The 23,239-nt window shown below is 38.5% G+C and overlaps 1 protein-coding gene across 8 annotated transcripts in view; it reads right to left on the bottom strand.

Annotated features, from left to right (window-relative positions):
• The window catches only part of LOC108433088 (receptor-type tyrosine-protein phosphatase S-like), a 209,459-nt gene that overhangs the window by 35,705 nt on the left and 150,515 nt on the right, over positions 1-23,239 (bottom strand). For 5 of the 8 annotated variants that reach the window (XM_017707415.2, XM_017707420.2, XM_037530993.1 and 2 more), the window contains 7 exons: positions 22,802-22,896; positions 18,866-19,119; positions 13,500-13,587; positions 8,874-9,089; positions 7,666-7,823; positions 2,804-2,815; positions 2,396-2,508 (listed from right to left, as the gene is read on the bottom strand). In XM_017707415.2, coding sequence (XP_017562904.2) covers positions 2,396-2,508; positions 2,804-2,815; positions 7,666-7,823; positions 8,874-9,089; positions 13,500-13,587; positions 18,866-19,119; positions 22,802-22,896 — 936 coding nt within the window. The remainder of the gene's footprint in view (positions 1-2,395; positions 2,509-2,803; positions 2,816-7,665; positions 7,824-8,873; positions 9,090-13,499; positions 13,588-18,865; positions 19,120-22,801; positions 22,897-23,239) is intronic. The other 3 variants (XM_037530991.1, XM_037530995.1, XM_017707422.2) reach the window with 1 other exon arrangement.

The raw sequence follows: 23,239 nt of genomic DNA, 5'->3' as shown, positions 1-23,239 counted from the left end.
CAAAAACAATCAGGCTATCAGGGCTGTGTAATTCTGAGATGATAATACGGGCGCCGCTTAAGAGTATGCATACTAAGAGGCTAATTAATAGTTAAATATTATGCATATTACAAGCTGCTGAATAATGCATAGGGCTCTGTGAGGAATGGGTGGTGTATGATGTCATGCTGATGATGATTCTCTGGTGGTTTTTAACATTTGAAGAAACGATTATCTGGGACAGGTCACAGTGAGAAGCAAATTTATAACCTGGTTGTCATAATCATGGTAAACAGATGTGGTATGAATATCCTGATCCAGTCCAAAGGATAAGAATCAGAGCCACTGCAGGAAAATGTTTTGGATCAGTTTCAACTATCAGCTACATTAAGCCCTATCCAGTAGTTCTGATGTAAACAGGCATCATCCGCAACCTGCAGCACTGAGATATGTTTTTATAAATTAAGAAGGAGATCTAAATGTCTGCAGTGTGACAGTATTTTACAGTCCGTCCAGTATAGCAGTGAAATTCTTCCTCAGGTATGACTTTTGTATCAGACATGCCACAAATAAGCAAAGATAATGCAACGCACAAACAGTACAAACCATGTTATCATTGCTACTTTTGTCCTGTATTGGTGTTTTAGTCATGATTCAAATGAAAACACAGTAGACCTTTGTTAGGAGTGGCTCTTTTTAAGGCAGCAGACATAAAGAAACGGCTGGACTTTTTGGGGTTAGCCTTAGCCTAACATGGGCACATGCTTTCCTCTTGTACTGTTTGTTGAATCACTGACTCGATCAGCTTCATCAGACATCAGACGAGGCTACAGTCTTGGGGCCATGTGTGCAAAACAAGCCATAGCACTATAGAGTGAATGACCAAATTCCACGTCTGACGTTCTGTGGCATGAGTGTATAGGACACATGTATGAAGAATTCAACAAAGCTCAGGTTGGCTTCTGTTTTCAAAATTCCTGTTCCAACTTAAATGGTGCAGCAGTTACACTGAAGAACCTGCACAGGTGTTAATGTTGTTGACAATCAACTGAGTATCACCAGAAAGTTTGTTAATATCATATGTATCTATAGATCATCTATAGGGGCCCATCCAAATAAGAATCCAAAGTTAGCCTTGAAGAAATTAATATCTGAAACAACATTTTGCCAGGCCTGTGCAGATGTGGGGATGAGCACTATTTTGCCCTATATAAATATTTCAGATTTTCTCTAATTGTTAAAAACGGTTCTTATTAAAAAGTGAAAAAAAGTCCCAGAATAATAAGCCACTATTAACCTATGCTGTTTACATGACCATTTGAATAATCAGATAACTGCAAAAATCTGATTATGATCAGATTATTGAGTGCATGTAATCACACTTTATGTTTGATGGCATTGAAATACTTTGAATTGGCTGATACTTAACAATGAGTGCATTTACACGCACTTACTAACCTGAGAACTGCAGAAAAAAAAGATTTAGTCAGTAATCTGAACAATGCGTTTAAATGCACTACACTAATCAGATAAATGGAAACTCCAGGTTTACATAAGTCAGGCAGTAATCAAATTTCAGCTTTGCAACCAGCCGATAAATTCAGAGACCTAAACCTAATGTAAAACTCAAACTTCAAACGGCAGCTTTTTTTAAAACATTGCGCTACTTTACCTGAAAATATGAACATACATTATCTAGAAGGTGAAGTATCCTTTAAATCCAATTAAAATTTGCGTTGGGTTTCAGCACCGCTACAAAAGTGTTTTGCTTCCATCTCGCGGCAAAACTGCTTGCTTATATCTGGTACTGCCATCTTTCTCATGCATGCGTAGACTGAGAAATCTGATAGAAATTGGAGTAAGAGTTCACGTGTCCTGAGAAATCTGATTAATGAGCTAAAATTCAGCTCTCTTTCTCAGATTTCTTAATCATATTTCTATATTGGAGTATGGTGTTTACAAGACCATTTGAATAATTGGAAAACTGCAGAAATCCTGTTATGATCAGATTATTGAGTGCATGTAAACACACCCTATGTGCGACGGCACTGGAATACTTTGAATTGGCCAATACTCAGCATTGGATCAAGCGGCAAAAAACTGGACTGGGACATCCCTAGAATGCAGTCATTTAAATATAAAGAGCAATTGCTCTCTCTCTCTCTCTCTCTCTCTCTCTCTATCTCTCTCTCTGCAGTCTAAGGTTATAATGGGGTCTTTGTGGCTGTGCTGATCTTTTCCTCCTTTAGCTGCTGAAGGACAGTGGCTGACCCTGCAGGTCGTTCTTCATTTTCACCATAGCTTCTATACAAAGCCCCAGTGTTCTCTCCACATATGTGCAGGGTCACAGAGTGTGTGTGTCCATATGCATGAGTGTGTGTATTAAATGTGTGGAAGAGTGTGTGTGTTTACGAGCCTGGCGTCTGGAAGTTGATGCGTCTCATCTCAACGGGGTCGGTGGGGTGATGAGCCATCATTTCAGCGTTGTTCAGTAAACACTTAGTGCCCGGCTCTGAGTTCTTGCGCTTGCTAATGAGCAGCAATACACACACCACACAAAAAAAAACACCCACGCACAAACTCAGGACCTTAACTAGACTCAGGGCACAGGAATCAATATATGCAATCTGCAAGCATAAACTGGCAATTAATAGCAGTTCCAGCAGCTATCTGCTAAATGTTATATAACAGAAAGCCAATTGGACTATTATTAGCCATGCTGTTTCCCCATTAGCAGGTTTCAGTGTCTGAGATTGGAGATTTTCTCCCTCCAGAATAAATACTGTAATCTCCCATCGGCAATTAGAGCCCAGCACTGACTTACCTGTCCGGTTTACTGAAATCCCCACAGAAGACATCGCAGCAGGAGGGAGCGCAGAAATACAAGGAAGAGACAGACAGAGAGAGGGAGAAAAGAAATAGAGGGAGAGAGAAAATATATAGATAGATAAAAGAGAAATAGGGAAAGGGAGAGAATGGGGAGAGACAGAATGAGAAAGAGAGAAACACATTCAAGGAGAGAGAAACAGACAAAAATGAGAAAGAGGGACAAAGAGAGGGACATAAAGAGAGAGAAGGGCAAAAGAGAGATGCAGAAAAACAGTGAATTGAAGGGGACAGAGGAACAGATGGTGTGGGGACAGAGGGAGAGATAGTAGAGAAGGACAGATATGGTGATGAGGAACAGAATGAGAGATGTTGGAGGGGGACAGAGGGAGAGATAGTGGAGGGGACAGAAGGAGAGACAGTGAAGGAGGACAGAGGGAGAGATAGTGGAGGGGGGACAGAGGGAGAGATAGTGGAGGGGGACAGAGGGAGAGATAGAGGAGGAGGACAGAGGGAGAGACAGTGAAGGAGGACAGAGGGAGAGATAGTGTAAGGGGGACAGAGCAAGAGAGAGTGCAGGAGGACAGAGGGAGAGATAGTGAAGGAGAACAAAGGGAGAGATAGTGGAAGGGGGACAAAGCGAGAGAGAGGGCAGGAGGACAGAGGGAGAGATAGTGAAGGAGAACAGAGAGAGACATGGTGGAAGGGGGACAGAGGGAGAGAGAGTGCAGGAGGACAGAGGGAGAGATAGTGAAGGAGAACAGAGGGAGAGATAGTGGAAGATGGACAAAGCGAGAGAGAGGGCAGGAGGACAGAGGGAGAGATAGTGAAGGAGAACAGAGGGAGAGATAGTGGAAGATGGACAAAGCGAGAGACAGTGCAGGAGGACAGGTGAGAGACAGTGAAGGAGAACAGAAGGTAAGATAGTGGAGGAGGACAGAGGGACAGATAGTGAAGGAGTACAGAGGGAGAGATAGTGGAAGGGGGACAGAAGGAGAGAGAGTGCAGGAGGACAGGTGAGAGACAGTGAAGGAGAACAGAAGGTAAGATAGTGAAGGAGTACAGAGGGAGAGATAGTGGAAGGGGGACAGAGGGAGAGAGAGTGCAGGAGGACAGGTGAGAGACAGTGAAGGAGAACAGAAGGTAAGATAGTGAAGGAGGACAGAGGGACAGATAGTGAAGGAGTACAGAGGGAGAGATAGTGGCGAGGGACATCAGGAGAGACAATGAAAGAGGACAGAGGGAGAGACAGGAAACAGGGAGAGAAAGAAAGAAGAAAAATCAATATTATGCATTTGTATGCACAGGCTACATGACACCTCCTGCAGATAACGGTGCGCTCCATCGGGGGACCGTTTAACTCCGGGCCCTGAGGGAGTAGACGGTTCCGGACTAAATGGAAGCGGCTCTCAGAGCGGTCAGGCTCACGGGTAGATTTACGCTACTGCTAAAGAGTTTGGAATCACCTGTCACTGGTCATATTATTATCATTGTCATTTTCTATGCACTACTCATATGTGTCGTCAGAAGAAAACCTTGTATCTCCAAAATGATAACTTTACAGGAAAAGGGAAAAACCTACTTTACTTTTAATGTAAGTCAATGGAACTAAGCCAAGTCATTTTGGGCCATTTCTTTTGGTCCATTCTTCATGAAATTTACACACATTGTACATTTAAAATTATGTCAAAAACTGGAAAACAACCAAAAATGGAGATACAAGGTTTTCATTGACAGCAGTGATATATATATAATTAGCGCAATGTGCATTTAAATATTATAAATCAGAAACATTTATTTTATTCAGCTCTGAAGCACGAGTACAGCTTGATTTTTTCTCAAAGATGAAAGTTTTAAGTACTGTTTATCTAATGGTGACAGTTTCTACCAGGTCTTGCGCAGCTACTCTTATATATACACATGAATGAATGAACGAATGAATGAGTGAATGAATGAGACATGGACCAGTTTACTGGATCAGTTTACAATATATACAGTATTTTTTGTCAATATATCTGCCTTGAGATTTGATCAGGACTTCTTGTTCCTGATAACAATTCAGTAAGAACTTCATGTTTATTATTAATTAGCATTAATTCTCAGTGCTATAGAAACATCTATATCCCTGTTCATCCTTTTGGCCACAATAACATTATTTGATATTGCTGCTGTTATGACAAAAGCTTTTTGACACAGTTGGAATATAGCAGTGTTCTTTTATACATATTTTATAATGAACAGAGAAATAGAAATGGTCCAGAAGTACTGTGAATAAATCATTTCTGCATTAAGGTTGGTTTTTTTCTCCTTTTGTAAGTTCTTGTAAAATCCAACAGCAACAAAATATTTGTTTCAGGTTCTCAGTTTCCTAATATATATATATATATATATATATATATATATATATATATATATATATATATATATATATAACATTGTATCTCCAAAATGATTATAGGAGAAAGAAATAACCTACTTTACCTTTAATGTAAGTCAGTGGAAGCAGACTATTTTCCAAGTCATTTTAGGTCATTTCTTTTAGACCAAACACACACACACACACACACACACACACACACATATATATGTATGTATGTATGTATGTGTGTGTATATATATATATATATATATATATATATATATATATATATACACACACACACACACACACACACACACACACACACACACTCACTCACCGGCCACTTTATTAGGTACACTTCTTCAATTGCTTGTTAACACAAATGGCTAATCAGCCAATCACATGGCCACAACTCTGCATTCAGGCATGTAGAGGTGGTCAAGACAACCTGCTGAAGTTCAAACCGAGCATCAGAATGGGGAAGAAAGGTGATTTAAGTGACTTTGAACGTGGCGTGGTTGTTGGTGCCAGACGGGCTGGTCTGAGTATTTCAGAAACTGCTGATCTACTGGGATTTTCACACACAACCATCTCTAGGGTTTACAGAGAACAGTCCAAAAAAGAGAAAATATCCAGCAGTTGTGTGGACGAAAATGCCTTGTTTATGTGAGAGGTCAGAGGAGAATGGGCAGACTGCTTCAAGACGATAGAAAGGCAACAGTAACTCATAAAACCAACTAAAATCTCTGAAGAATGTTTCCACACCTTGATGAAAGTCTGCCACGAAGAATTAGGGCAGTTCTGAAGGCAAAAGGGGGTCCAATCTTTTACTAGTAATTAGTACCTAATAAAGTGGCTGGTGAGTGTATGTATGTATGTATGTGTATATATATATATATATATATATATATATATATATATATATATATATATATATATATATATATATATATATATATACATACACACACACATACATACACATACATATATATGTATACATATATAATATGCACCATGTCTGCAGCCAATCTGATTTTATTTTGGTGAAATAGTTAAGAGTGTTGATTTTAATGTTTGAACACTATAATATCTGCCAGAACGGACAGGCAAGGTCATGCTGGTAATTTGGCAGGCGAAAATATCTCCCTGTCCGAGATGATTCTGCCAATTCAGAGTGGTCTCCAGCCAAGCAGAGACAGGTGTGCGCTCTTCCCTGGGCAAATGTAATTGTTTTCATTCTCAATAAAGGTAGAGAAAAACATTAAACAGTGCCGCAAATGTCGGCTCTCAGTTCTGCCACTGCTTGAGAGTCATTATATCGTCCTCACTTTGCGTTCCGACTTTGGGCTTTTTTCCCCGTAAAATAGAGCTGCCGTTTGGCTGCTTTTCCATTATCTCCTGATATCATTTAATCTTTTTTTCTTCAATACTATTATCTTCTGCTCCCAAAATAGCAGCATGTTACATATTTAATCACAGCTTTTACATTCTCCCCGTCAGACTGGAGCTGCATTCTTCGACCCATCTAACCAAGCACTTCTTTTTCCTTTCATTCTGACCCACATCTCGTTCACGCATTCACTTGTTCCTTCATTCAATCACTTGTTTGATAAGTCTGCTAATTCTGGCAATTCTTCTCAAATGTAAATCAGCCTCCTCTGGAGCTGAAAATGCTGAACTAAAACAGAAAGAACCTAAACATTTCTGAAAACAGTGATTACAACTGTTTAAACCCAATCTCATTTCACACCTTGACCCTACCACTTAGCCCTTACCCCTCTGTTTTGTACGTTCACGTCTAGGGGTAGGGTGTCCTGATTTTTGTTGAGATAGAGGGGAAGGGCAAAGTGTTAGGGCTTCATGACCCTCCAAACCAAAGTCACACTCCAAGCAGAGTGTTTGAGGAAAAAAAATGCAAGGTGGCTGTGCGAGCGACTAAAGAGACCCTCAAATGTATTTTCTCCATTAAAATATTATAACTCAAATGTATTTTCTCTATAATGATATTATAACTATTGTATTATCTTGTATTATTATGTATGGTCATTTTCTTCATAACAACTATTAAAAATTGCTAGTAGTGTGCTGATGTCTCAGTAGCTAGCTAGCTAAATTTCCCGCTCTACCTTAAATGGTGCCGCAGTTCCATTCTGGTACCATTTAAGGTGGAATGGAAAAAATTCAAACAAGAAGCTGGTGTATAGCTGACTTCAGCTTCATATCCCTGAGGAATTAAATGTGGGTGATAATAAATAATTGCCCCCCCTTCCTTTGAAGGTTTATGATTCCCTAAATCTATTATGATAGGGAATTATGATTCCCTAAACTAAAACTATGAAAGTACAAAATTCAAATCTAAAATAAATGAATACAAAATTATATGTGCTGATATTACTGGTTAAATATTTTTTAACCCCATATAATCAGCACTGGCCACACGTTTTTCACATCTTTCAAGTTAAAATTTTACACCTAAATCAACCATCATTACTTACTTCTTGTAGAGCAGGATAGCAATGACAATGCATATGATGAAGACCACAGCCAGGACGGGTCCTACCACCCAGATGAGGCCATCTCCAGCATCCAGAGGCTGGGGGTCCGAGTCAGGAGCAATGACCGGGTCAGTGTAAGGGCTGGCCACAAACATCTTCTGAACACAGAAATACAGCAGTAGGCTAAGTATGGCGCACAGGGAGCGTTAGACAGAATGTGAGCTGGAAGTTATTACAGTATGAAAATGAGTATTTTCTGAATATGCGTATATGATGGTACAATCGTCAACCCTTTCACACCTGCATTAGGGCCTTTTTTTGCAAACCTTTGTGTTTAAAATGTTCTGACAAACAATGGTACTGTTCACCAAGAGCTAAATCACCACCATGGAAAACTAATGTGGCTCTTTGTTTAAGCTCATGATTTTGAGCTAAAGTAACAAGCAATACTGACTGTTCTGCTGCTTCAGAATCGACACCAGCAGGGTTTCTCTTCCAGTGGTCAAAGACAATGCTGTGCTTTTGTGGAACCAGTCATACCTGTATATGTTGTACGTGTTTACGTTATCCTTATCCTTATTTTAAGAAAATGCTCTCAGACTTTTGTTTCTTTTTTCATGAATTTTAGTCATAATTGTGCATTTTTTTGCTATATGCTCTCATAGGTATAAGGTGAATACTTGTACTCTTCAGGTTAAGTTGTAAAGTCATCTCTTGATGGACCTTTCAAAAAGTATATGAAAATCTGACAACTGAAATATCTGTCCTCGATTTTTCATAGCTGACTTTAGAGATAATGTATAATTTTTTCAGCCCTAATACACACATGGTACACAATAAACACATCTATGAAAAACACAAAAAGAACATAGTTTTTGCATATTTTTTCCAAGTAACTAAACAAAACAAACTAATTTGAAAATTAGTTTTAACTGTAATAAAAAATGACAGTTTTCAAAAACACAAAAGGTTTAAACTATAATCAATATAGACTACAAACTATAAACTGTAATATATATATATATATATATATATTATATATTATATATAATATACACTGCAAAACAAACAAAAGACAACACAAAATGTTGGGCTGACTCAACTCTTCTCAACTATTTGTTTTACAATTTAAAGTTCTACTTTATGTAAATCCAATCACTTAGAAATGTTAAAGACCAGGTCTTAGAGGATAAGCTCCAGCTCCTTACCCCAGTGGTGGAGTTGAGTTCAGCGAGGATGAAGAAGACGTACTCCTGGCCTGGCTCCAGCGCCCGGTTATCAAACCCACCGTAGTCCAGCTGGTCGCCGAGGGTGAAGAATGCCGGCAGGGTGGAGGGTGTGAAGCGGGCAGTAATGTACGCTCGCCGCAGGTCCACCTGCCTCTGTCGCGGGTCGCGCTGCTTCTGACTGATGTCCTTCAACAGCTAAGAGAAGAACTCAACTGGAATCAGTTCATACTTTGCAAATGAACTAGCTAGCAACATAGCAGAAATGCAACTGGGCAGACAATAATCTATTTCATTCAATCTTTTTCTGTGTCCTGTGAGCAACCTGACCAATCAGAGTTGCAGACTATTTTTTTCCAGGTATTTTGATGAATTACTGGAATAGTTTGGCGAATTTCCACATACAGTCGATCAGCTAAGACATGTGGAGTTCTTTAGTGCTTCTTTAGTGTGTAGAACTGGGGCTATGTGGAACTAAACACTAGAACTCAATAGTCACCCAAATAGTACTTTTACAGAAATTGTTTGGGCTATTTGGGTGACTATTGAGTTCTAGTGGCTGGTAGCAATGTTAGCCTTGCTGCTCCAGTTCTAAATTAAAGAAGCAGAACATGGACTACAACATGTCTCAGCCAATTGACTACAACTGGGGTCAGTGGAAAACTGTGTAAATTAGATTTTGCCAAATTACTCCTTTAATGCTTTCATGTCATTCAATAAATGCTCATTATTTTTTTAAAATAGCACAGGCCAATCTTTAATACATTAGTGATTCACCAAATGTCTTTTTTTTGCAAGTCATATCACAATCACAATAAGTAGTAATACTAGTATTTTGCCCATATTATGCAGTGCTATGCGGATGCTAAGCCTATAGATGGTGCATTTTTGGTAATGTTAGTGTAGTGTCCTATTATCTGCTAATAAAATGATATAATCAACTAGACACACTGAAATAGTATCAAAAATCAGACATTATGTGTGTGTCTAACAGACATGACTGTGTGAGAGAGTTTTTCATTACTGATTTCATTACTCAAGTGAATCAGAGGATCCATGGAGATGTCAGCATCCGCCAATCTATCTGTCTGTCTTCTTCTTTCTCTCTCTCTCTCTCCCTTCAGGGGAGTAATTGATCTGTGACTAGTGTGTACCGAGTGTGTGCGTGGGCTGAAGTTCACAGCTCCATGTTATGTCCGTTCACATGTCATGTGCTAAAGCTAGCTCAGGCCTGACAGAGCGAGCAGCGTTCACTCCTCCAGCACCCAGCACTGCAGTACTGCCAGCCAGCCCAGCACTTATCTCCACTCAGTGCTCTCATCACTGAGGGCCAACAAAACCACCCTGACAAGTGATTTCCACCCACCAGCCCTGTCCCATCTGAGCTGTAACTGGAATTCAGTTTAAGTGGACCTAATTGCTAAGAAGCTAAGGGGTGGTGGGTTAGTAAATTAGCTTTTCCAGAGAAATGCCTCATTCATTCTGTTAAGAAACTGAGAAACTGAAAAACATAAGCTCCAATTGGCCTATTTGGTCAGATCATGACAGTAACTGCTTTTATTAAGCATTTGAATAACAGAGGGAGTATGTTGTCACAAATAACATCAGGCGGTGATTCAGACGCAGGCTGTGTTTTATTGCTTTTATACAGCAGCTCTGCACAATACATTTAAAAAGCAAAGCAAAGAATCCCCAAATATTATATCAAATATGCTTTAATATCTGCAATTCCTTCTGCCAAAACAAGTAGCATTGGAGGCACAATGTGGTACAGTTGGCTTTATTTTGGACACTTGCTGGACATTCAACCTTTCCTCCTCGATTTCTCATTAAATAAACTTCCAAAAATGGCCATACCCACATTTCCTCACATTTTTCACTGAACATAATGTTTCGGAAACTTAGATCAAGAGAACCTCTTAACCAGAGGTCACTAATAGCCGGACTGCAGTCTGAGTCCGGACCCAGACACTGTCATATGCGGACCTGGACCTATAACCGATAAACTATGGGGAATTATTTTGTTTTGACGGCGTTTTATTATTTTAATTGGCATAGCTTTTCTAGCCTTTACAGTGATGCTTTAGCTCCCCGGGAAACTCACAGACCAATTGCATGCATTGTAAATATCACACATGACACTACTCAGCCAATCAGATCTGTGCATTACAATGAGTGCTGAGACTTGAGGTAGTGATGCACACACAGTGGAGGAACGAGGTGTCAGAGAAGAAAGTGAGTCAGAGGTAGGTTATTTCACATGGCGTTCGCTAAACAGAAAACTTATAAATGTTGTATATAAAACAATAAATGTTGTTGAAATATCACTGAATTGTACTTTATTTGATTTGATATTTAGTTGTTGACTGTATATGATGTTGTTATACCTACTAGGCTACTTCAGTTTACACTATATGGCACTGAATTATGAAGCAAGTTAGACATTATGAGGTTCTGGACCTTTGCATGAGAAAATGATCTCTAACTGGACCTTATTGAATTTTAATTAAATACCCCAGATCTAAACAGTCCAACAAATATTTCCCAAATAGTCAGCTAAAAGAAGGTAAAATCACAGTTCACATTAGATATGTTATTTTTGTAGTCTGTTCTCTGTCAGTTTGTCATTTTTGGACATTTACTTAAAGAGAAACTTAGGAAAGACAGTAGAATATCCAACAAACTTTACTGCACTGTTGCTTATAGTGCCATAGTCTGCCACAATGTCAACACCATCTCAGCTTTTTTAATGTTTGCCAGGTTAATCTAGTTGTTTTGTTCCAGGCAGTCTGTAAAACATTTTACCACCCATCTTATTGGCTCAATTATATTCTGCTTGGCGGTCTTTGCTTAGCAACCAGTGCTCAGCAGAATGATACAACCAATCAGATTGTGCCTTCAGAACTAACTGTTGTATATAACCTAATAAATTCAGGTTGGAACTTAGATTCGCTATGTGACTTTGAATTTTCAGTTTAAAATAATGCACTACTGAGCTTGAATATGTTGTTGTAGTTAACTGAGACCTGGCAGGTTGGAAATGCCAATGAATTTGCCACCATGCAAACATCAGCTCAATTACACAACAGAAAAACGACACCTGATCGAGATTACAAGTGTGACCTTTCACACACATACAAAATAAATATCATCTGAAATTAGTAACACAGTCTACATTTACATATTTTGAGTTAAGATGAGTTTCCAATCTGCCTTCAACAGCACAGTCCTGCTCAGCAGTGTAGTGTTATAAACCAAGAGCTTAACATTATGAAGCAAATCCAATCTCTGTACAAAAATTCAGTTAAATGCTAACATTAAGCTTGTCTAACCTTGAAAACCTATCTGAAAGAATGCATATGTGGGCAGAGCATAGACAGGTCAATAATCTAGACCAGGGGTCAGCAACACGTGGCTCTTGAGCGATTCTTTTGCTGGCCTCTTGTAGCTCCACAGAAGAGCTAGATTTTGAGGTAAAATGAATAATCCTCCTTTGCAGTAAAATAACACAGTTTTAACAAAAATGGTCTTCAAAACTGGAGTTAATGCTAAATCTGCTAAATCACCGACCTTAACCCCAAAGACTGGTGCGTAGACTGCTGGTCATACAGCAACGCAGACAACAGTCTTGCTTAGCTAGTAGCTAACCAAAAGGCAAAGAGAAAGATTGAAAGATCGATGATTGATTTAGACTTATTTGAGTTTATAAATACTACATAAAGAAAATTCAAACAAGAAGCTGCTGATCGAGAAGCGACTTCAGCCTAACAAAAAGTCGAACACTGAAAGACATTTTACAAGAAACTGTTTTAAGTTACTTTTGCTGAAAGGTTTACTGCTGTAGATATGAGAAAAATGGCTATATCTGATCTAAAGCTTAAAGCAGAGTAAAGTATGTCAGTGTGTTTGTTTATAGTAGATATTTTTAGCCTGTACTTGTACATGAGCATATACTGAGGCATATTTACAGCCAAGATGGTAAAATGAGCAGCATTAAATGTTGCATTGGTGATTGATTTTGTTGAAAGGACAAAATGGCTCTCCTTAACGTTTGGGTTGTTGACCTCTGGTCTAGACTTTGCTCTTCAGTCAGGGTGTAATCAGCACTCCACATAAAGAAAAATGGTCTGCACATGTAATATATCCAGAAGATAACCCTGAGTCTTATCAGAGTGAACTCTACTGGACGTATTTGCTCGGCAGTAATCGAGCAATATCTCCAGTGATACTAATGATACAAATAGGCCATCTAGTGTCAGTGATGACACTGATGTAACACTCACTTTAGTGACAGTACACACTTTGAAAAGATGGTTCTTCAAGAGTTCTTTAGACAATGATTCTGTAAAGAACCGTGAACACTCAAAAAACCATTTGCATGCCTAAATGGTTCTTTGCATCATGAAATGGAGAATGTGTTATATATGGTTCTACATAGAACCTTTTTTCTACATAGCACCCAAAATGGTTCTTCTGTTGTTGTAAGCTTGACATCGCAACAATAGCAGAACCCTTTTTCGGTGTTATATAGAACTCTTTTCAAAAAGGTTAAAAAAAATCAAACTTCTCCCAGAGGTTTGAGATGGTAATGACAGTGACATATCATACCTCCTCCAAGTCCATTTCGTCGGGGCTCTTTAGATGCCGGTTAACTCCCCTGCCTCTCTTCAGAGGAACCACCACCACATAGATATTCCTGTAAGCACAGAGAGAGCACACTGTGAGCTGGCACTTCAGGCCTTTCATTAAGCAGGTTTACAGCAGTGCTATGAAGTCAGCTAATGAATGTTTTCAGTGCTGAACTCCCTGAGGAGCCGCTGGAACCTAATAGCAGGTTCCAAGCCGATGGACACCACCAAGCGCACTCGCACACACAGGTGAATTTGTGTAATACTACGCTTGACTCAACATATCAATTTGTCATCAGGCAAGCCCTCATTTAACAGATAAGTACTGTATTTACAACGGGCAGTGATTCCTGATTACCAGACTCTGAATCAATGAGCTTATAACAATCTTGAGTCATGAATTACTCAGTGCAGATGTTCGCATTTTTTAACCTAATCTCCATCTACTGGACCTGTATCATGCAAACTCAGTTATAAGGGAAGTTTTTGGGCGATTCCTGAATTCTATTAATAAATTTTTGAAATATGTGACTATATACAAATTTGAGACTACACCTGTCTCACTGTAACAATACAGGGCATAGGATGAGACAGGAACCAGAGAATGTCTTACCAAAGCTGTTGTTATTAAGTTTTATCCTAATTTTGAACACTGAAGCAACACAGTAAAATTTATTCTGGTTACTTAAGGTTTCCTGGTATCCAAAGCAATGAAATGTTTAACCATGAAAAAAGTTCCACAAAAATATGATTTCTGTTTACTGACTGACATTTTTTGGTAATGAGGAGGACTCCAAAATGATTTAAGGAATAAACACAAAAAAAACTGAAAACAAACAATATTTTATATAACAATATAAACAAACAAGTTATTCTTGGAGGTAACATAAGTTAATCTACTTGCATGAGGAAGGAAAAAATCGAAGGACGAACGTTTCCAAAACTAAAGTTCAAAGAATGTTTAGAAGATGGGACTCCTAACAACCATGCAAGACCACCAAATACTGAATGTCACTATAAGATTAACAGTATGTAAAGTTTCCATCTTTAAAAGAAAACCAGACTCCTTTAGCTTTAGATCTGAAAAAATCTACAGTAATAGAATATTAGTGCAAATGAAAAATGTGCAATAGCAACTAAAAGAGACATTTAAAAAGTATACATTTATATGTATATATATATATATATATATATATATATATATATATATATATATATATATATATGTGTGTGTGTGTATCAAACACATTGTATAAAATATTATATAGTCCTATCAATTGGGAGTGATACAGTAAAACAGCCATCATAAATACAACTGTGCTAACTGCTATTTTCTAGCAGCCATCACATGAGAGACAGGTACTGAGTGTGGGAGGACCACCTCACTGATCAGATTCTTATCTTACATTAGTATGAGGTGTTATGGTGGGAGGTGGGAGGGCTACTGGGTGTGAAGTGTTCAGTCAAGGCCACTACTGTGGAAGTGAATGCATTCTTAATATGGCAGAAGGAATTCATTCTCTACCTGTGCAAATAAATGAATGAATGAATGATTAATCTTACCAGGTAATTATCAAGCTTTACATTAGTACAATCAGGTGTATTTGATTGGAGCAGGGAAAACGCTAAACCAGACAAAGCTGCAGCGTTCCAGAACCATGTTAGAGTAACAGGATTGCAGACTGAAAGTGGTCAGTTCTGTGGGGTTTCTGATGGAGAGCATTTGTGATTTTTGCTGCTCAGCTCAACATCAACAGGCAGGAAGCAGAGAGCAATACAAACTGACCAGAGTCTGAATTATTAACATAGCAGGAACTGGACAAATCCGTAGTGTGTGTTTGTGCGTTAAGGGGAGGGATGTGTGGTTATGCATGATTGATGTATGTGTGGGCTTGTGCGTTTCAATGTCCTTGAGTGTCTGTCAGTGAGTTCGCGTGTGTATGTGAGGTGGAAAAGATGAGTGTGTGTGTGTGTGTGTGTGTGTGTGGTTATCCATGCATGTGCTTCAGTGTCCTTGAGTGTGTGTGTTTAAAAGTCTGTGTGCTGAGGAGTTGGCTGGGTTTGTCGGTATAAATCTCAGTCCAGCTGTCTACATCATGAAACGAATACCTTGAAAACATGTGGAATTCCACAGATTCATCAAAATTGCTGCATAATTAAAAAGATAAGATGTAAACAGAGTCAGTCATAGTGGTTTGGCATGAAATAGTGGTTTGTCATAGTGGTCATAGTGGTTTGGAATTCCTCTAGAGAAACTTATTGAATCAGAAATGTTCACAGTGGTGGTGACAGAAACTGAACAACTGATAAAAGGTGTTACAAGAAATGGCTATAAATACTTTTTTATAAATACGCTTAAAAATTCTACAGTTATCTGATCATTCCAAGGATCATGTAAACAGCATACTCTGATTTCTCAGATTTCTCAAAGTAAGGTCTTGAAATCTGATTAAGAAATCTGATTAAGACACCTGAGTTTTAGCTCAGTAATCAGATTTACTAGTGCATGTAAACTCTTACTCTGATTTCTTTCGGATTTCTAATTCAGAGCATGTGCGAGAACAGATGGTAGTACTGGAAAAAGCAAGCAGCGTTGCCACGAGATGGCAACAACACATTTTGGAGTGATGCTGGTCCCAAATACATGCTTGATAAAATGAAAGATTTAAGTATTCTTCATCTTCGAGATGATGCATGTTCATATTTTCAAGTAAAGTGGCACAATGTTTTTAAAAAAAGCCGCTGCATGAAGTTCGAGTTCAGAGTTTTACATGGCATTTCCATGACGTCCCAGAGTTTTTCAGTTATCTGATTACGCAACTGCATGTAAACGCATTGATCGAATTACGTAAAAAATCAGATTTTCTGCAGTTGTCGGATTATTAAGTGCATGTGAGTGCACTCACAGTTTTATAATAGTTCCAAAAAAAGGTTTCGAACTACAGCATATTTTAAAAAATATACTTATGGCAAATAGGTACATGCAGGGTGTTTTAAAGCAAAATAGTACCAATACAAAAGTTTTTTTTTTCTTTCAGTTTTACCACTATGTCATCACTATCAACATTACATATGCTGTAGACACCCTGACCTCTAGTTTTTACCACCGCAGAAATAGAACCATTTCATGCCAAACCACTCTGAATTAATTTGTTTAGGGGGTTAGGCTTAGGACTAGCCTAGAAATAAAGTGAAAACATTTATAATATTCTTATAACAACTGGATAAGTAGAAATATCATCTATTAACAATATTTAAGAAACATTCATTTGTGAAAATATTTTAGCAGGTCATTTTTATGTATATCATTTTCAAAAATGTGTGCATTTTTCAGTCTTTGCTTATATCCTGTTATGTGAATGCAGCCTATGTTCACAATGCCTTCCATCTGTAGGTCTAATGATGGCTCTCTTAGTCATAATTGCATAACTCAATGTGTGTGCATTAATATAAATCTCATCCCTACGCAAAATCTGCTGCGCTGAAATGTATGATAAATACATTCAGATTAGAATTAAAGCATATGAGTCATAAATATGCTGAAATACATAAAACACAATTTTAATACATGGATAATGCTTCAATTAAATGCATAGCTAAGGAATGTTAAAGGATTCTATTCAGTGATGAAATTTCATGAATGTAATCAAAATCACACAAACATTCATTTATGCTGTTATATTGCCATTAGGATGGTCAAATAATAAGCTGTCATTACCATCTCTTTGGGCAGTGTGTTATGGTAAACTGAAATCACACAAATAACAAATATTCAAGTATTAACATGATCAAATTCTGATGTCTTTATCATCTCTGTGTGAACTGTGTGATGGTAATGACACGGGAAGCAAAAGACAACTCTCACCTTTCAGAGAAGAACTTGGCAAAGTGTTAGACTTGCTAAACCTGCTAAATAGCTGTCATGCTATTTCCAAACAAAAATATTCAAATAGTAACATTTTGTAACAATGCTTTAAAGCTATTCTCAGATGATGAAGCATTAATCTTAAAATATACCATTAAAAAAGCAATAATAGTGCCCAGCAGCATGTGCTCCCCTATCTCGTCTCATTTCCATGGTAAGAACACAACAATTCTAAATGTCTCTAAAACACTCAATGTGACAATAGAATACAGTTAATAAAACAAGCACAAGCTGCACAAAAATATATAGTGCAAAAGCCTTGAGACCATCAGTGAAAATGCTACTGTCTAGTCTTTTGTAATTTAATCTCTTTTCATTACAATTTACTGTATCAACATAAGAATTTGAGTAAAGAGTAAGATCTTTGAAATGTGTACATGTATTTCAGAAATTCTTATAATTTAAAATGCCTTTTGATTTAATGAAAGGCTGTACTTGAGCTATCATGGGTTCAAAAGACTCCTGAGAGTGGTGCGATTACAAGTTTTAATGGAAGAGATAATACAAAAAAATCTTTTTTGTATCAAGGCCTTTACAAGGTCAGTGTTACAAATCTGTAATTTGTGCAGAATCGTTACAGCTTTTAACCTTCTTTGTTTTACATTTTCATAATACACTTCCATGTTTAAATCCCTGGTTCCCAGTTACAGACTTTGGGTTTCACCACACACATACACACACACACACACACACACACACACACACACACACACACACACACACACAGAACAAAGACCAGCAAAAACAAAGGGCAAACACGGGGCTTATAAAACACAGGGATAACAAGGGACAGGCGGAAAACAGGTGGCGACAATCAGGGGCGGAGTCACAAAACAAGGGGCTGGACTAGGAAACCAAAAAAAGAGCATGTGGACTAGACCCAAACAAACGCACATGGACCGGAATGGGAGGGGCCAATTGTGACACTAAGTGTGAACTACCACAGTCAAATTACACATCCTCTAGATCCTCTATGATCTCTAGATTCTCTATGACACATCTCTGCAAATTTAAGTGGACAATTTCTACTTACTAGCTGAGTTTAACATATTGGAAAAAAATCAGGCCACATTTTGTTTTACTTTTCTTCCCTCAATTTTTTCAATTTGTAAAGGTTTTTTCCTTCTCCTGTAAAGTTACCATTTTAGAGATATTAGTTTCTGTTCCAACAGCAGCGAAATAATAGCGTGTGCATATAAGTTATTGTGGGAACATACCGATTTTATTTTTTGCATTATTTTATTCCTTTTTGTTACTTTTTCCCTTTTTACAGAGAAGTGAAAAGGTCTGGCTTAAAGACAAGCAAAAAACACACTTAAAATGCATATAAACAAATAATTAATCACTCCAATATGTTCAGAAAGGTGTGTGTGTGTGTGTGTGTGTGTGTGTGTGTGTGTGTGTGCACTCCCTGTACTCACCTCATGGTGGTCCTGGGGTCCAGTGAGGGCAGAATGATGGTGATAGTGGTCTCAGTGTCTCGGGTGTGGTCTATCTCGGGCCGGGTGATGGCGATTGGTGGAGAGGTTTTGGCGTTGATGCGGTGCCTCAGGCCCCCCATGTTGCCCTCTGGGCTGGTGATTTTAAAGTCGTAGCTGGTGTCCGGCAACAGGTTGGGGATAACAGCCTTCCTCAAGCGAGCATCCACTTCCATCTTCTGACGGTTATACTCCACCTGAGAACACATTCACGCATTCACATATGAAGGCATATGATTAGCATACAGCCTTAATATCAGACAATAAAGTATTCATTTATGTGGAGTATGTTGGCCTTCACATGACAAACAATGCTGCCAAAGAAAGCGGCAATAGTGGTATCTGTGCCCAGGGCTAATCTCTAAGTCTGTATGTGTTTCATGAAACCTAATGAAATGAAATGACTCTGATGACATCAAATAAATTTGCTCTGTTCTGGTGCATATAAGCATTTACTGTTGTAGATGGCACAATACCACTTTCTTGCACGAGCTTTGTCAACATAAAAAAAGCAATTTAATAATAATTTAGGTATGTTTTTCATGCCCAAGAAATCAAATTGTCTACCTTGGTATACCATGTGACTTTTTTCTAAGCAATAATACAACAAGCAACAAAACAACTTGAGTAGAAGCACAAAGTAGAGGTTAAGTACTTAAATAGCAGAAAGTAGCAAGAAACTGCTAAATATTAGTACAGTACCTTACAGTACTAATATCTAACAGCATAGAAACTGAAAATGATTAGGTTCTATTCTCCTCTTTTTGGCCTCGGGTGACCAATCATAAATCAGTATAGATGCTGTCACTAATGTAACTTAATGAAATAATACATAGAAAAGGAATTAGAAACTTAGTGTTAATTACTAAACAGTAAACTGTGAAACAGTAAAAGTATACCATATTGCCAAAAGTATTCACTAGTCTGCCTTCACACACATATGAAATTGAGTGACATCCCATTCTTAATCCAAAGGGTTTAATCTGATGTCAGCCCACCCTTTGCAGCTATAACAGTTTCCACTCCTCTGGGAAGGCTTTCCACAAGGCTTAGAAGTGTTTTATGGGAATTTTGACCTTCTTCCTGAAGCGCATATGTGGGGTCAGACACTGATGTTGGACAAGAAGGCCTGGTTCGCAGTCTCCACTTTAATTCATCCCAAAGGTGTTCTATCCCGTTGAGGTAAGGACTCTGTGCAGGCCAGTCAATTTCTTCTTCACCATACTTGCTCATCTGTGTCTTTATGGGCCTTACTTTGTGCACTGGTGCGCAGTCATGTTGGAACAGGAAGGGGCCGTCCCCAAACTGTTCCCACAAAGTTGGGAGCATGAAATTGTCCAAAACCTCTTGGCCTGCTGAAGCATAAAGCGTTCCTTTCACTGAAACTAAGGGGCTGAGCCCAACTCCTGAAAAACACCACACCATAATCCCCCCTCCACCAAACTTTACACTTGGCACAATGTAGTACCATTTCTCCTGGCAACCACCAAACCCAGACTTGTCCATCAGATTTCCAGATGGAGAAGTGTGATTTGTCACTCCAGAGAACACATCTCCACTGCTCTAGAGACCAGTGGTGGCACTTTACACCACTGCATTCAGCGCTTTGCATTGTGCTTGATGATGTAAGGCTTGGATACAGCTGCCCGGCCTTGGAAACTCAGTCCATGAAGCTCTCTATGCTGTTCTTGAGCTAATCTGAAGGCCACATGAAGTTCGGAGATCTGTAGTGATTGACTCTGCAGAAAGTTGGCGACCTCTCTGCACTATGCCCCTGAGCATCCGCTGATCCCGCTCTGTCATTTTACGTGGCCGACCACTTCGTGGCTGAATTGCTGTCGTTACCAATCACTTCCACTTTGTTATAATGACAGTTGACTGTGGAATATTTAGTAGCGAGAAAATTTCACGACTGGACTTAAACACCTGTGGCCATGGAAGTGAAGGGAATATCTGAATTCAATTATTTGGATTGGTGAGTGAATATTTTTGGAAACAGTGTATATTCAGTGAAAGTAACTATATATGCCAAGTAAAACAAGTACAAGTAAAACAATTTTTATTTGCAATTACTCCATAAAAATTAGTATTTGAGTAAATGGAACTGAGTAAATATAACCACTGCTGGTGCTAACATCACGGCAAGCATATACAAGCTAATCATTCTGTCAATTCCTCCATCAGTTTTACTGTTTTACAAAGAAAAACAGCCAGCTTTCTACTTAACAAGTCAAAAAGAAGGCATGCTTATTTAATCAAAGCGTTCTGAAAAGCCAGACAATCTCACACTTTTGACAGGCTGTATATATAGTATCTTTAACAGGCTAATCTTTTGCTGGATCTGTCAAAACTTTTGCTCAAGGAACTGAAATTGACTTTTTTTTCGGATAAGGTGTTAATTAAGTGATTCTGTAATCTCTCAAACAGACAGGCATGAAATAAGTCATCCTTACTCAAAAGTAGCTGCCTGTGGGCAACACTAATAAAACTTTCCTGAAAAGAACTTTGTAACCTCAATACAGTGATGGTCCATGCAATAAATTGGGTATTACTAATGTTTTTTTGTTTTTCCTGAAAGCATTAACTAGGCTAGATTGATGATGATTGCTTACAGGCGCATAAAGGTAATGCATAATGAAGCAAACAACAGTCCCCCATTGGCACTATTTAACTGATTTATGTGGTTCCAAACAGAACACTGTCAGATAAGACAAGCCTTTATTAATCCCGGAGAAAACTACAGCGGCTGCAACAGAGCAGTGCAAAATCATGCAGACATATTAGAGGAGTTCCAACACTTAAAGAGTCTACAGGAGACACCTTGGATTTACAAATGTGTGTCTGAATGATGGTGAATATTTATATTATATAACTTTTGTAAGTGTCTTATGTAAGTTAAGCTCTACATGGAATAATAAGCAGCATAAAATAATGTTGAACAGAACATAGTATATGCCATCTTACTGAACAGTTCCAGTGAGGGGTGGGTAATATGGAGATGTGCTTTTGTAATCATGGTAAATTCTATCATAATATACTTTTCAGGATATATCATGAGTACTGACAGTACTTCTAGAGCACTGAAAATATATCATAAAAAAGATAATTTGTAAAAAAAAAAACAAGAATTTAGCAATAGTTTTGAAGATGGCTCAGACAATCAGAATTGATTTTAGAATCATTTAGAATGCATTTTGTAATTCCATTTAACAAAACAAAAATAATAACATTGTTCACAGCAGAACTGGTAACAGCAGAATTTGGTTACAGAAAAATACACAAATTATACACACAAACCATTTGGATATGAAACACATTTTTAAAAGTAAACATGAAAATTCCGAATCTGGAAATGAGAAAGCAGATATTTTTCCTTAATGTGACGTAATTCTGATTGAAACACAGGTCCAGGAGGGTCTCTAAGCTAGGTATTCTAATTTGAAGACATGTTGGAGTGGTGGGGGGTGAATGATACTATTGGATAAAATGATTTTTCCCTGCCCTTTAGTGCACAGTGATGTAATCAAAAATCAGAAGATGGTATAATCTGATCAACAATGTTGAATTTGACTAGATACACAAACAGGGAAAAAATTTCCATTTTGATTTCAGGTTGTCTTTTACTTTATTTACATTCATGGCATTTGGCAGACACACTTATCCAGAGCGACTTACAATTTGATCATTTTACATAGGTAGGCCAAGCCAGTGTTAGGAGTCTTGCCCAAGGACTCTTAATGGTATAGTGTAGGGTGCTTGCCCAGCTGAGGGATTGAACCCCAGTCTACAGTGTAGAAGGCAGAGATGTTAACCACTACACTACATCTTATTGGTAGTGTTAGTAATGTGCTATGCATTTGACGTAATGGCGATACTTACAGTGAAGCGATAGGGGGAGCTGCTCTCTGGGAACTCCCATGTCAACAATACGCTTGTTTTGGTGGCCAAATTCACAGAGAAGTTCCTGGGAACGTCTGTCCAAAGAGAGAGAGAGAGAGAGAGAGAGAGAGAGAGAGAAAATTACCCTCCATTAATCAAACGCTAACTGCGCACACGCCAGTGTGAGTAAGGAAGGGTGAGGAAATATTAGAGTCAGAGATCAGGGCAGTGTGTGGGCTCCAGGCTCCGGCAGGCAGCAGTGCAGGGAATTCTGGGAACAGAGAAGGTGTGAGGATGACGGTAACAGTTGGTCGGATGCAGAGAGCCACATATGTCACCGTGGCAATGTTCCAGAAAGAGCTGGCCTAGATTTCGTATGAAGGGTTTTGAGAGGAGTTTCAAGTGGTTAAGATGGACATGGACAAAGAATGAGAATGT

Source organism: Pygocentrus nattereri, chromosome 19, assembly GCF_015220715.1.
Source record: "Pygocentrus nattereri isolate fPygNat1 chromosome 19, fPygNat1.pri, whole genome shotgun sequence".
NCBI classification, from domain to species: Eukaryota; Metazoa; Chordata; class Actinopteri; order Characiformes; family Serrasalmidae; genus Pygocentrus; species Pygocentrus nattereri.
Note: the sequence above shows the minus strand (reverse complement) of the source record. Positions and strands in the feature narration are given on the sequence as shown.